This window comes from Ziziphus jujuba, chromosome 12 (assembly GCF_031755915.1).
Source record: "Ziziphus jujuba cultivar Dongzao chromosome 12, ASM3175591v1".
NCBI classification, from domain to species: Eukaryota; Viridiplantae; Streptophyta; class Magnoliopsida; order Rosales; family Rhamnaceae; genus Ziziphus; species Ziziphus jujuba.
In genome coordinates this window covers 24,111,350-24,124,653 of record NC_083390.1, presented here as the reverse complement: position 1 = coordinate 24,124,653, position 13,304 = coordinate 24,111,350, and the positions used below count along the sequence as shown (strand labels likewise).

At 35.4% G+C, this 13,304-nt stretch overlaps 2 protein-coding genes and 1 long non-coding RNA gene across 6 annotated transcripts; 1 reads left to right on the top strand and 2 right to left on the bottom strand.

The window, feature by feature from the left end:
• Positions 1-4,193: 4,193 nt before the first annotated feature.
• On the top strand, positions 4,194-5,648 carry LOC132800217 (uncharacterized). The gene is made up of 2 exons (XR_009635091.1): positions 4,194-4,632; positions 4,782-5,648. It is a non-coding gene; the product is annotated as an uncharacterized LOC132800217 (long non-coding RNA).
• Positions 5,649-6,414: 766 nt separating this feature from the next.
• On the bottom strand, positions 6,415-7,791 carry LOC125418665 (protein SLOW GREEN 1, chloroplastic). The gene has a single exon (XM_016040384.4). It carries the CDS (start codon positions 7,652-7,654, stop codon positions 6,626-6,628), a length of 1,029 nt encoding a protein of 342 aa, XP_015895870.3. The 5' UTR covers positions 7,655-7,791; the 3' UTR covers positions 6,415-6,625.
• A 576-nt stretch (positions 7,792-8,367) lies between these two features.
• LOC125418795 (uncharacterized protein At2g02148) lies at positions 8,368-12,841 on the bottom strand. Of its 4 annotated transcripts, none has more exons than XM_048463332.2 (9): positions 12,710-12,841; positions 12,180-12,537; positions 11,698-11,821; positions 11,182-11,523; positions 10,839-11,001; positions 10,249-10,372; positions 9,750-9,815; positions 9,353-9,616; positions 8,368-8,687 (listed from the first exon to the last, which is right to left on the bottom strand). In XM_048463332.2, the coding sequence occupies exons 2-9, from the start codon at positions 12,366-12,368 to the stop codon at positions 8,586-8,588; spliced, it is 1,374 nt and encodes a 457-aa protein (XP_048319289.1). In that variant the 5' UTR covers positions 12,369-12,537; positions 12,710-12,841; the 3' UTR covers positions 8,368-8,585. The 4 variants fall into 4 exon arrangements, with proteins under 4 accessions (XP_048319289.1, XP_048319286.1, XP_048319288.1 ...); XM_048463329.2 differs by lacking the exon at positions 8,368-8,687 and adding an exon at positions 8,746-9,045; XM_048463331.2 differs by lacking the exon at positions 8,368-8,687 and adding an exon at positions 8,746-9,045 and having other exon boundaries at positions 12,722-12,802.
• Positions 12,842-13,304: the final 463 nt, after the last annotated feature.

Sequence of the window (13,304 nt, the reverse complement as noted above, 5' to 3'; positions counted from 1 at the left end):
GTTCCCCTTTTAAAACATTTTCACAAAACCCTTTATTCATATTCCCCGAAAACCAAGACATCAAATAAATATCCGAACAGTAATAATTATATTTTTAATTCCAATACAGTTTCCAAACATTTTATTTTTAAAACACAGTTCTGAAAATCATTTGATGCACCCACTATATACCAGTGGCGCCAGAGTACCCAGCGTCCCGAGGTACTGCCAGACAGGAGGTTATAGAGAGAAACCGGCATACGGTCGCGTGGCGTCCCACTGCGCCGCTGCTAACCTGGTGTCCCGGCCAAAGGGGGGTGGCCACCCTCTCCGATGGCATCCACAGGACACCCTCATAATATCACCTGCGCGATACTCACACCCACCTGCGCGCTAATCATATCCGTGTGCACAATATCCATATCACATATACCATATCACATAATCAGAACACCAGTACGTGCACGGTGCATCTAAAAATCATAAAATCCATAAATTTAAATCATAAAACAAATTTCACATTTTTCATAAACATAGCGGGCATAATCCATCCGCTTGAACGGGGAAATTCTCCACAATTACTTTATAATCAATACCATAAATTCCATGATTTTCAAATCCACCAACTCCCAAATCCATCAATTCAAATATCCACATTTTTCCAAGCATAAATAATTTCTCGAAATATCATAATCAAATCTCATAATATTCCATGGGCATATTTTATAAAATTTGAAATCACCAACATAACCAAATATTTTCCTTGAAATATTTGAAAATCAAATCGTGCCCAATTTACCATTAAAACCACACCAATTCCAAAATCCTCAAAACCATAAAATAATTCCACACGGCATAAATTTGTAGAATTCGCATTTTCTTAAATCCAATAAATTCATAAATAATTCTACAATAAATCCAATAAATATTTGGCACATAGAAATTAAATTCCAAATATTTAATTCACACATAATATATTCATCAATTAAATTCTCCAAAATTAATTTGAAGGTGGGTCACTCACCTGGAGCACGCAATTAACCCATGATCCACCACGGGATCAATTCTACGACTCACCGGTGCTCCTAGAACAAAATTCACAGACAGTCAAATAAAATAATATTTTATTCGGGTAAATAATACCCGGTACCCGGGGGGATCAAAACACAAACGATATCTAGAATTTACGAGTTATATACCGAATCGAAACTCGAGTGATGCTGATCACAGATTCGGTCTCAATTTCTAAGGATCGTACCCGACGGGGTCGGAATTTCGTCGGGAAGCTTTTCGGGTTTCGGCTCCGCAATTCTCCCAAACCGTCGCGAGTTGGCGGAAACGGAAGCCGGATTCAGGTTCAGGAGGTCGAACACAGCGGACTGGAGCCAGCCGGAAATTTCGGGTACTCGCCGGAACAGTAATTTTCGGCTGGCCGCCACGGTCACCGGCAACCGTCGCTGGCGGCGGCGCGTGCGGTGGCCGTTGGCTGTGAAATTTTGCAGTCTTGTAGATCTTGAGGAGATCAATCCAACGGGACCGACGGTGAGCAAAACGGAGGTCGGACGGCGGAGAAATCACCGTTTGAAGATTTCCGACCCCTCGCCGGAAAACGCTCCGATCCCGGCGCGTCGGTGGTCCGATGGCCGTGATTTTTATTGGGTAGGCCGGACATGAGGAGAGGATCAAGGCTAGCTGGCGCGTGTACTGTATATCGGCCAAAACAGGGTCGATTCGCGGTGGCCGGCGGTGGAGGGGAAAAACTCGCCGCCAAACTTCGGACGTCCGATCCGGGCGCGTCCGGCGGCCGTTCGCCGTGAAATTTGGAGGTTTTGCCGGAAATGAGGTGGGCAATCTGGATGGCCGGCGCGTGTACAGTAAATAGGCCGGAAAACGTGAAAATGACCGGCGGCCGGTGACTCTCTCTCTCTCCTCTCTCTCTTTCTCTCTCTTCCCCAAGTGTTTTAACAAATAAAACCCCTGCGTGACACTGTTCATGCCACGTGAACCAATCAGAAGCTGACACATGGCGTTACTGTGTACTTAAGTCAGATATATTAAAATAATACGGTACCCGGCGAATTTCAAACGTCCGTAACTTTTTAACCAAATGTCCGATTTAAGCGTGCCGCTAGTCTATGAACTCGTATCGACGAGTACTTTACAGCCATACAAGAGTCAACTCAAAATTACATTACAAGAAAAAGTCAACTCCCGGCACCTTTTGGACAGTTTACACTTCAACTTGTTTTGCCCATAACTTTCAAACCGTAGCTCCGTTTTCGACGTGCTACCAGTCTACGAACTCGTGGCATCGTGCACTTCGCCACGGTACTCTGGTCAACTTGAAATTCCCACCGAGTCAAAAAGTCAACTTTTGACCCCTTCGGTCAACGGTCAACGTGCACGGATTTCGGTGCGATTTGGGACGGGGTGTTACAGTGTATATATATATTTTTCACAATGTTTAACCCAAATGAAAACTCGGAATTGAAGTGCAATAATTTTTCTTCTTTTTCAAACTTTAATTTTAGCAGAATATAGAGGAATTCATTCACCTTTAGCTGATGGAAAAAAAAGAGTTCTTTTGTTTAAGTTGACAAAGATTTTATTTTATTTATCTTTCTGATTAAAAAACCAAATAATTTATTTTTTCTTAAAAAAAAAGGTTTTTTTAAGGTAATAACAAAGGAAAAAGAAGTTGGTTGTAAAAGATTGACTGCCATCAGTCATATCTTATTATATTTTGGACAGTATTCATACGTATATAGAGATGTTTTATACTACATAGTGATTATTCCTATAGAATATTCCTATAGTGATGTTTTATTATCATAAGACAACCGTAGTTGTAATTTAATTTGTCATTTTTTTTTGTGTATTAATATTGAAAGAATTTAATTTAAAAAAAAAAAAAAAAAAAAAAAACTAGATGGAAAGATTATATGTTTGTCTCTGTTTTTGTTTTTTGTCTTTTTTTTTTTAAAGAAATTACATTTCAGTAAATTTACAATTTTTTTTTTTTTGAAAATAGAAAATTTACATTTGAACTTAACACACTTTTAGTAAAAGGGTTTATAAGCCAACAATTTCATAAGAGTTCAAATAGTTGCTAAAATATATCTAAACTATATAATATATAATTTAGGGTTTAGGGTATTACACTTTCTTAAAATGTTTATAAGTCTATTTCTCTCATTAGAAAATAATAATAATAAAAAAAAAATGCTAAACCCACACACCAAACCCATGCATATAGCCACCACAGATTGAACCTTCCTCAAGTAAAATGAAATGCTTAACCCACCATACTTTTTTTTAAAAAAACTTTTATAAATAGACTGCATTTATATCACAAAAAACCTATAGCAAAGAGGATTGCGAGGACTCATTGTCCTTTTAATAGATATTTAAACATGGGAAGGAGTGATTACCTTCTTACCGAATTTTCATCAAAAAAGAAAAGCAACATTGACCCACCCACCATCCTTTTAATGCATTTCCTGTTCTCTCCTCTATCTCCATGATCCATTCATCAGCAACCTTCCAAAATTTGAAGTTTCCATAGCTATAATAGGTATATCTGGTATTAATTTAACACATGTCCTTATAAGTGTTAATTTTTAAATAAATGGTAATGTTTTACAGTGATATAATTTGAATTAAGTTTTTAAAATTTTAATTTTTGATATTATATTAAATTATTATTAATTTTAAAATTTTAAATTGTTAGAATGTAAATTTATTATATGTATAACATCTTATACCAATTGAAAGGAGTGACTTTTATTTTATAAGTTTTTTTTTTATTTTTTGCCTTTTTTTTCTCTTATTTATATATATATATATATATATATATTTTTTTTTTGAACTCTTTGTGGACTTTCTTAATTAATTAGCTTTGAAGACAGCGATAGATACCTTTCCATTTTTGTAAGTTCCAAGAAAGTATGGTTACGTGTGATTATATTATACGCACCCCAATGTGTGAGGTTCAAGTGAGCTTAAAATATTTACCACTTTCTCTTTTTTCGTAAATTACACTGAGGTTCATGTGTCAATTGTTTTGACGTTGACTGGTGTTCTTACTATAATTGATTGAAAGTAATCTGACATTGCTAAGTGCTAACTACTGTGGGGTCCACTTCATTTAATTGTAACCAATGGATTTTCATTAAAAAAAAAAGGCTGACCGTCCATTCAGGCATTAAAACGCTCATTGGCGTGGAATTTCCTTTTTCCTTTTCTTTTTTTTCTCTGTGTTTTTATTTTGGTCCTACAACGTTACTATAGACCTTTCCTAGTTTTAAACATATTGAAGGAAATAATTGTTTAGTCACGTGTCTCTTTAATAATGCCATGTGACTTTTTTGTTGTTAATTTATTTAGTTAGTTTTGGACGAAGTTGTCTAGCTCGCGTGGTCGAGCACCGCTACCTGCGTTAGAGTTGCGCGGGTTATGCTACTTTCATTTTATCGAATATACAATTCAGTTGCAGATTTCAATACTTGTTTCTCTCTGAATTTTTCTCTTCTTCTTCTTTTCTACAAAACCCTAGCCTACTCATCTTTCTTAATTAAATGTAACAAGGTTGAAGCCTTAAACTTAACACCGTTAAGAGACAACTTTCCAATAACCAAACAACCTAAAATGAAGGTATGGCATGCCAAGATGACTATTATTTAGATGATTTTCCTTCTTGTTGCATCTTGTAATTAGTCTCTCTTTCCCTTGTTAATATGCATCTTTTTAGTATATTTTCACATGTTCAAGGCGGGTGTAAAGATATTGATTTGTGGTTGCAGGATTATTATCATTGTCCAATGAGGTAGGAAAGTGAAGCAGGAAGTAAGTTTATTGGTAATGGAGATCAGCAGTACTTTTTAGATGATTATCAGCCAAGCCAATCTTTGTTAAATTATCTGATTGTCTTTATTTCTACCTTTAGTGTCATAAAAGATGCGAATGTGTTAATAGAAAACGCACATGTCTTAAGTGATTGATTATGACTTGGATCATCAACTTCTAATAGCTAATGGACTTATAGAGTTTGGATTTTCAGGTAATTAACATGATCATCACCATCATTATTGGTTTCATGAAAACAGAACATAGATTTTAAAACTTCGAATTTCCAAGGACACCATATCAAGGCAAATATTTCGAAGGATTCCTAAAACTTCAGAAATGTCAAAGTGGAGCCTTGACAGCGGAAGCAACTGATACATAGAGTGCTTTCCACAACCAGTTCTGATATGCAGAAGAAATATGAGCTTCCATAATCAAACACTGAGTTGGTGGGCCATCAGGCGCCAAACTCTCAAGACAAATGATTCTGAAGAGAAAATAAAATTACCAGAATGCCAGTTATTTTAACTGATGGATTGACTTGATTCTGAAGAGAAAATCTTGTTGAAGGAAGTGGTTGCTATGACAGATGAATCAAAGCGCAACTTTCTGATGCATTAGACGTGAGATTTGGTAAGTGGGAAATTATTATTTTTCAACAATATTCTCCAATGATATTATGAATGTCATACAAGCTGTATAATTGGATTAGAATTTTGCTTTTACAATATTTCAATTCAGATTTGTATGGGCATTGTAGTTTTTTCTTAAATCATACCAAAAATTTCTTTTATGTATCTATACAAAATGATTTAGCTTTGTTAGCTCAGGTTTGTTTTTGTGGGATTGCTATTTAGCTCACCGTCCCTTCTTTGACTGCGAATTTTATCTCAAAACTAGTCGATAGTATATGCTATCAGAAGGCAATGTTGGATGTAAACTCTTTCTCCAGTCTGATATATAATTCATCTAAAATGTGAAACCAGAACCAACATTTACCACCCAGATGGACCTTGAGTCCCTGAAGGCAATTGATGATGTATGCTATATTCTGCTGTAAAACATTTTTCCAAATCATCAGGGAATGCTATGGCACTCGAAGTTCTCTATTTCAACTGGTCATTAATGTGGTAAAGATGATAATAATATAACAGCTAAGAAAAATGACAATTCTGACAAGGCTAAGTCAAGGCTTTTCAATCCAATGCTGATTTCTAGAACCCAAAAGTAGTAGCATAAATAATTTAAAGTCCAAAAAAAAGAGAAGGACAAAAGGACTCTGAGTACTCTATGTGACATAAACAGTGAACTATACTATGCTTGTTATGATAAAAAGCTTCTCTTCAAGGAAAAACAAATTTACATGACTATATGGATCTCAGGTTGACTGTAGCTATATACTATAAAACTGTTGGTTTATAGAAATTGAATTTAGAGAACATATCATAATTTAACACCCAACGGAAGCAGCCTATATGCTATTCCTCCTGTATTGGGGCCAAAACCAGTAACTCCTTCAATTTCATATTATTCAATCCAAATATTTATAGTGGGCCTAGAAAAGCAAAAATCATAGTTCAAATACCCATCTTCATTCAAACACAAAATCAACTTCTCATTCTTTTATTCTCTAAATTATATTTCCATCACTAGTCGGGTGGATTCATTTTCAAAGTGCAAAAATGCTTACTTATAACAAAAAAGAGCAAAATTATGATATCAGTCTCAGTGTCTCTGCCTCTTAAGCGTTTCACCTCTACTACCTCACCACTGCAATGCAAAGGCTACTATCCAATTATCCTCAATTCTCATCGGTTCCAAAAAGCTTCATCCTTGACAATGGCGTCCTTAAGTAGCCTTCCACTTCGAACTTCTTCGGAGAAAGCTGCCGGTACTTCTCGAACTGCTCTCTAGCTTCCACATTCCGGTCAAGCAAACTGTAGATCATTCCCCGGCAGAAATACGGCCGGAAATCATTCGGGTCTTCCTTCAACAACTCCTGGTAAATCTTCAAAGCCTCCTCCACATTCTTCTGCAAGAACTGTATCTGGGCAATTATCAGCTTCACATCCCTTGCTTCCTTCGCCTTGTGCTCCTCCTCCGCAGTCCTCAGAGCCTCCTCCAACCGCTTGATCACATCCTCGCCTTCCCCACGTCGGTCCATCAACAATGCATTCTCGAACAGGGCCTCAAACGAGAGGGGATTCCTCTCGAGAATTTCTTCAAACACGTGGCGTGCACTTTCGGTCTCGCCCATTTCGCTCAGCAACCTTGCCATGAGAAACTTCCATTCATTCGACTCCGGCTGCGCCGACACCAAACGCTTCACTATCTTCAAAGCCTCCTCATCCTCGCCGTTCTCGAGCTTCTGCTGCAGAAGGGACTTCAGAGCTTCAATCGCTTCCGAATTCGATTCCAGGAACTCCGAGAGCGGGGAAGAGGCCGGCTTTTGAACGGGGTCTTCTTCTTGGTCTTGCTCGTCAAGTTTCTCGGCAACAGCCGCTGGAGGTTCCGCGATGGCCGGCAAGTACGAGGATTTGACGACCATGGCGGCGCCGGCGGCGATAAAGATGGCTGCTTTTGCATAGCGTTGGAGTATAGGAACAGTTGGGTGTCTGGTGCTGCCATTAGAAGAAGGTTCAGAATGGGATGAAGAAGAAGCTCTGAGCTTGAGGGTGGGGACATGGAGGGGATGACGGGGATGTTGGTTGGCAAAACGGAGATCTAGGGGTGGGAGTGGTTTTCTGGGGGTGAGTGAAGAAAGGGAGTTGAAATGGAAGAGAGAAGATGGTGAAGTGGAGGATGATTTGGGTAATGTGGGGGAGTTCATAGCTTAGTATTTGTGTTTGCAGAAGGAAAGAAAGAAAAGAAAGTGTTTGGGAGAAGGAAATTTGGAGAAGAAAAGTTTGGGGAGTCAAGTATGGCTGGTTTGTCGATGGAAACAAGGAAATGTAGTTGAATATTTGGTAGTAGAAAAGAAAATAATAATAATAATAATAAATGCTTTTTAATTATTTGCATTTGGATTTTAGTAGCAGTTGAAACTTTTTGTTTTTTTGAAAAAAGGTCATAATTTTTCTTTTTGGATATTTAGGCTGAATAAAAAAGTCACCCATAATTTGTCTTCACCTCATGATGAAGACTTTTGCAGACTGCAAAAGTTAAAAGCCTTTTTTTTTTTTTTTTTTGCCATAAAGATTAAATGGATTATATTTACCAAAAAAATAGAATAGAAAATAATTAAATATTAAAAGGGTGGTTAGTTGGGTTGAGATGGGTTAGGTTTGTTTTGATTTCAATTTTTTTTTTTTTTTTTCCTTCCAAATACAAGTTGCATGCGTTAAGTGCCAATTAGATAAGTTCCTATTGATTCCTTTATTTATTTCTTTCTGCTAAAAGGAAAATTTTCTTTTGATGACTCCATTAATATATAATTAACAATAATAAGAAAAAAGTAAATATCCCTTTAATGAAATATATATATAGTATAAACGACTTTGAAAGTGAAAAATGACCTTATTCAAGCCAAACAACCTTACTATATTCAAAACAAAGTAAATTTTTTAACCAAAAAAAAAAACAAAGTAAATTTAAATAAAAAATTAATTAAAATACACGGTAAACATTAAAAAAAAAAAAAAGATTTCTATTATTTACATAAAAATACCATTCAATCAAAAGGCTACATTTCATTTATTTATTTGTTTGTTTTTTTCACGCGGCCACAAATAAAGTTGGGATGGGCCTGAGACAATTTTTGTTCATGTTCCCAATCTCTTAACACCACATTCTGAGCAAAACTTGGAGGTTTCTCTCAAATATGGGGCGCCACATTCATCACAAAACTTTGCAGGGCTGGATGGCTGAAATGGCAAAGGTTAAAAAAAAAAAAAAAAAAAAAAAAAAAAAAACACCTAGATATTAGAACAAAAAGTTACAAAAATATATTAATACCAAGTAATATAAGAGAATTATACACTTGCATACTTCTCAACTTTCAAAAGACAAAATTTGGCAAAAAGAAAAGTAACTTCAAAGAAACCAACTACAATTTTCAACTATTAGAGGAACCTATCTATCAATTGTCAATTTTCTTTCCTTCCCCACCTGTCCAACATCATTTTTTTCTCCAAAAAGAACTACAATTATTTTATTCTTCGTTTTCCAATTTCCAGAGCCTTTCACTTTAAGAACGATTGATGAGAAAACAGACAGGCAGCACTGGAAAGCAAAATGAAGTACTTAGCAATATCAACACCGATTAAAACAACTAAACTCAACTTTAACAACTAACAGGACAATGGAAATCAATAGGCAAAAGACAAGTTAAAAAGCAGAAGAAATAAATTTTCAAAGACTATTTACGGCAGAAAATGTTACACAACCTTTTAGAAACAGCAAGCAAGTTATTGCCTTTTATTCAGAAAGACAAATGCCCAAAATGTTAACTAAAATGACATATGCACTCTAATTGCAGATATTGAAGGAAAAGCAGGTCAATTACAAAAACAGAAAATAAAAATCTCACCAGTACATGCAAACGCCCCCCAACATGACCTCCTGCAAGGGGTTGCAAGACAGCCATGTGTTGCGACATAGTTGGTGAATGGTGAGCATGGGTAATTTCAGGCAGGTGAGATGGTGGACCACATTGATGGTTTTGAGAATAGTGGGTTGTATGTTGACTTTGCTGCATAGCTTGATGATGATTCTGGTGAATAGGGTGGAATTGAGGTTGGTGAGAGAGCTGTTGCATATGATGTTTACAAGGCGTCTGCTGCTGATTTTGTGCCTGAAAAAGGGAAATGAAATTATAAAGAACAATTTTAATATAACAAGGAAACAAAACATACCATATCAAGAGAGATAAGGATAGCTATTTATTTTGACTAATAATAATAATAAGGCCATGAAGAAACTCTTACTTCACTTGCAGAACGGAATCCTTGAGCAGTAGTCAACACAGAAGAATTATCACTCCCAGGAAAATTCTGAAATGGATTTAGTATGAGAAAGAAGGGAATAAAAAAAAAAAATCAGATATTTAGTTAATAGACATAAATATTTGAGGACAACAACAAAGACAACTCAAAAGTTTTCCCACTTTGCTCTAACCACAGTTTAGGATTGTATCACAATAATGGGACAAATTAAAATTTCAAAATGAATAGATTTTAACAGATCCATGACCAATACAATTTGCCATCAGTTTAAGCACTGAGAAAAACTTCTTGCGCTTCAACCATAGTATATATGGTGTATTCTAAATTTCAAGTCCATAAAAATTAAAAAATAAGAGAGAGAGAGAGAGATATAATTTCCTCAATATGAAATTAAGCACCATGTATTTTAAAAGAGCCATACAATTTCCTCAATATGAAATCGACCACCAAGTATTTAGAAAATAAGGCACACCAAGCTTACAGATAATGAAGCGATATTAGATACAGAGTTTGAAGCAGCACGCCTATACTTATGTCTTGGGGAATAAAACTTATAGTCTCGAGCAGAGACAAATACTTCATCGCGACCTGTCAGCCGTTTGAACCTGCACTAAACAGAAAAGTAGTCAAAAAGAAAAATGGAAAAATAAAGTCAATAACAAAAGATAAAATTGGACACTGCACATTCAAATGGAATTCTCGATCATTTGTGTAACTAATGAAAACAATAATTAAATGAATACATGTAATGGCCCAAATGGTGAAATAAAGAGATGGAGCATCAATTGTTAGACTCTTCACTACTAAGGCAATTGCAGCCTAGTGTATTTCTTTACAGCCCTCTTATCTTTCTTTGTGCATTAACCAATAGGCAAAGGTCTACTTCAATAGACCACTCATCAAGTACTTTTACCAACCTAACAAAATCATAGTAAACTACTACTAACAAAGTTTACACATAGAAGATTCATTACCAAAACAAAAGTAAAGAATATCACAGGAAGAAAAGGGATAAACAGTAAGAAAAACCACATTATTGAAATATAATAACAAAGAAAGAGATGAACTTACCATTCGGCGTCATCAATAGGCATGGTATTTGGTTTTTCAACAATATCCAAACCATTGACTACTACAAAACGAACTCGCTTCTCTTCTTGAATTACCAATTCTGGAAATCTTGTCCTTGTTTCAAGAGATGTTGCCAACTCTCTTCTTTTATATGTGCATGGTCCTGTCGGAATGATATAGACCATAAATAATACAATAAAGGGTTCAAATTTAATAAACAGAAAACAAAAGAACAAATAAAAGGCTACATGCTACTACAAAGATAGTAATGAGCAGAATGGGGGTGAGAGTCAATGCTGTGCACAGATATGGGAACAAACAATGAAGAAAGAATATGGAATACCATTTTTGGGAAATTTCTTAGCTAGCCTTCTATACAAACCACCAGCAGCTTCAAGGGCTACCCCAATTGTTTTATCACGAAGACCGTTCAAGGAAGCAAGCCTAATATTTACATCGTGAACTAAGGTTTCATACAGGTTTGCCACATACATCAAGGGCAAAGCAAATCTTTGATCACCTTCATACTGGATTTCCCTTGCCTTGCGCTTATTAATTTTATCTTGAGTAGATTGAGCAGTATAATCAGCCTCAGAATCAGGAACTTCAATCACATGATCATTTATAAAATGATCCACAATAATTTGCAGAAATCTTGCCCTTGCCGCTTCAATAGGTGAGACATCTACATGAATGTTAAATCCAGCTCAGTCATCCTACTTACAGCACCAATTGTCCATAAAGTTCAATGCAGAAATCAACCCATCTTTCCACTCAAAATTAAACCTATTCGGCTAACCCCACATTGGTTAATAAGAAAAGATGAAAATAAATAAATAAAAATGGAAGAACATTTTACCATCAATTGTCAATATATCATAAGAACCCCGTGAGGACCCATTGTTCTCAAGGCTAGAGCGCTCTTCATCAACTCCAACGCTGTGAAGTGGTAAAGAATTCCTATATGATTCATGCATGCAATCCTAAAAGAGTAAAAACCCATATCGATTAGTTTATGTAGAATGGGTAAAAAGTAGGAATTTGATTAAAAATCATTCGTTTTCATCATTTTCACCAAAACAGAGAAATGAAAAACAACACTAAAGCAAGAAAGAAAGAAAAGGATCGGTATTTCTATAACAACTTTCTTCTTTGCTATTATTAGTGTATATATATATATATATATATATATTTATCTTTATAATCTTAATTTTTCATTTCTGTTAGCATAGAAAACAAATACGACTAAACTACTCAAAAGAACAAGGGAACGAAAGAAAAAAAAAAAAAAAAATTCCAGAACAAAAAAATTATCAAAATTCAGAAGTCCAGTAAACTAACAACGGCATTGGAATCATCGTCGTTGTCGAGGCTATCTTCGGTAACAGCATCGCGATCAACGTCACTGATAGACTCAATGTCGGCGGTAGGGCGAGAATCCACGGTGTTGAGGTCGTGCAAAGGGCTTCCTCCGATGAAAGAGTTCGCCGATCTCATGTTGTAGTGCTGTACCGGAACCCTACTCCCCATTTGAAAATCAATATTCCCTCACTTCTTCTTCTTCTTCTTCTCTTCTTCTTCCCCCTTTCAAAATCAAACCCCCATTAAAATTTCCTTCTTCTTCTTCTTCTTTTCACTTTCGTTTCTTTCTCTTTCCGAGAAAAATAGGAAAAAAAATTTCCCCTTTTCTCTATTTTGCCTGTAAAAGGAGAAAGAGAGGGTTTAGAGAGAGAGAAAACTTCCATTGATTGAAGCTTGAAGCTTTTCTTTTGAATTATTCGAAGAGCAAACAAGCAGTGTATCATATAACGGCTATATATATATAACTGAGTTGAAACTTAGAGAGAGAGAGAGAGAGAGAGAATCCAAACCTCTCACCGGACCTGATCGAAGCGGTCTCCAAGCCTCACTCCGATCTCCACACCAAAGCTTCCAAGCCAAGTAGGGCTTTTTCTTTCTTTATTTCTACTTTTTTGTCCTTTTTGCTCTATCATGCGTGAGCCCTCACCTTATCCTACCATGTGATTTTTTATTATTATTATTATTATATCTTCGAATTTTTATTTCCATAAAAAAAAAAATAATAAATGTGTGATTTTCAAATTAATCTGCTTTATTTGGAATTTTTATTTATAAAAAAAAAAAAAAAAAAAAAACAAACAAAGTTTGATGAAAATTCAATTGGCATTTTGAAGATTTTAAAGATCAATCTGACCTTCTCCTTTTCTTTAAATCTAAATAATTTATGAAAAAAGTTTATTTTACCTTTATTTATTATTTTTATCATTTAATAAAGATTTCATTTATATAATAATAACGAATATAATATGAATAAAAAGGACGAGTAAATTAATTTTTTTTAATATGTATATATATATTTTTTATCATTAAGGTTATTCAAGACATTTTCTTTCTTTTCTTCTTTTTTTGGTGAATGATGGGCTATTCAAGGCCTTAAGAACTTGC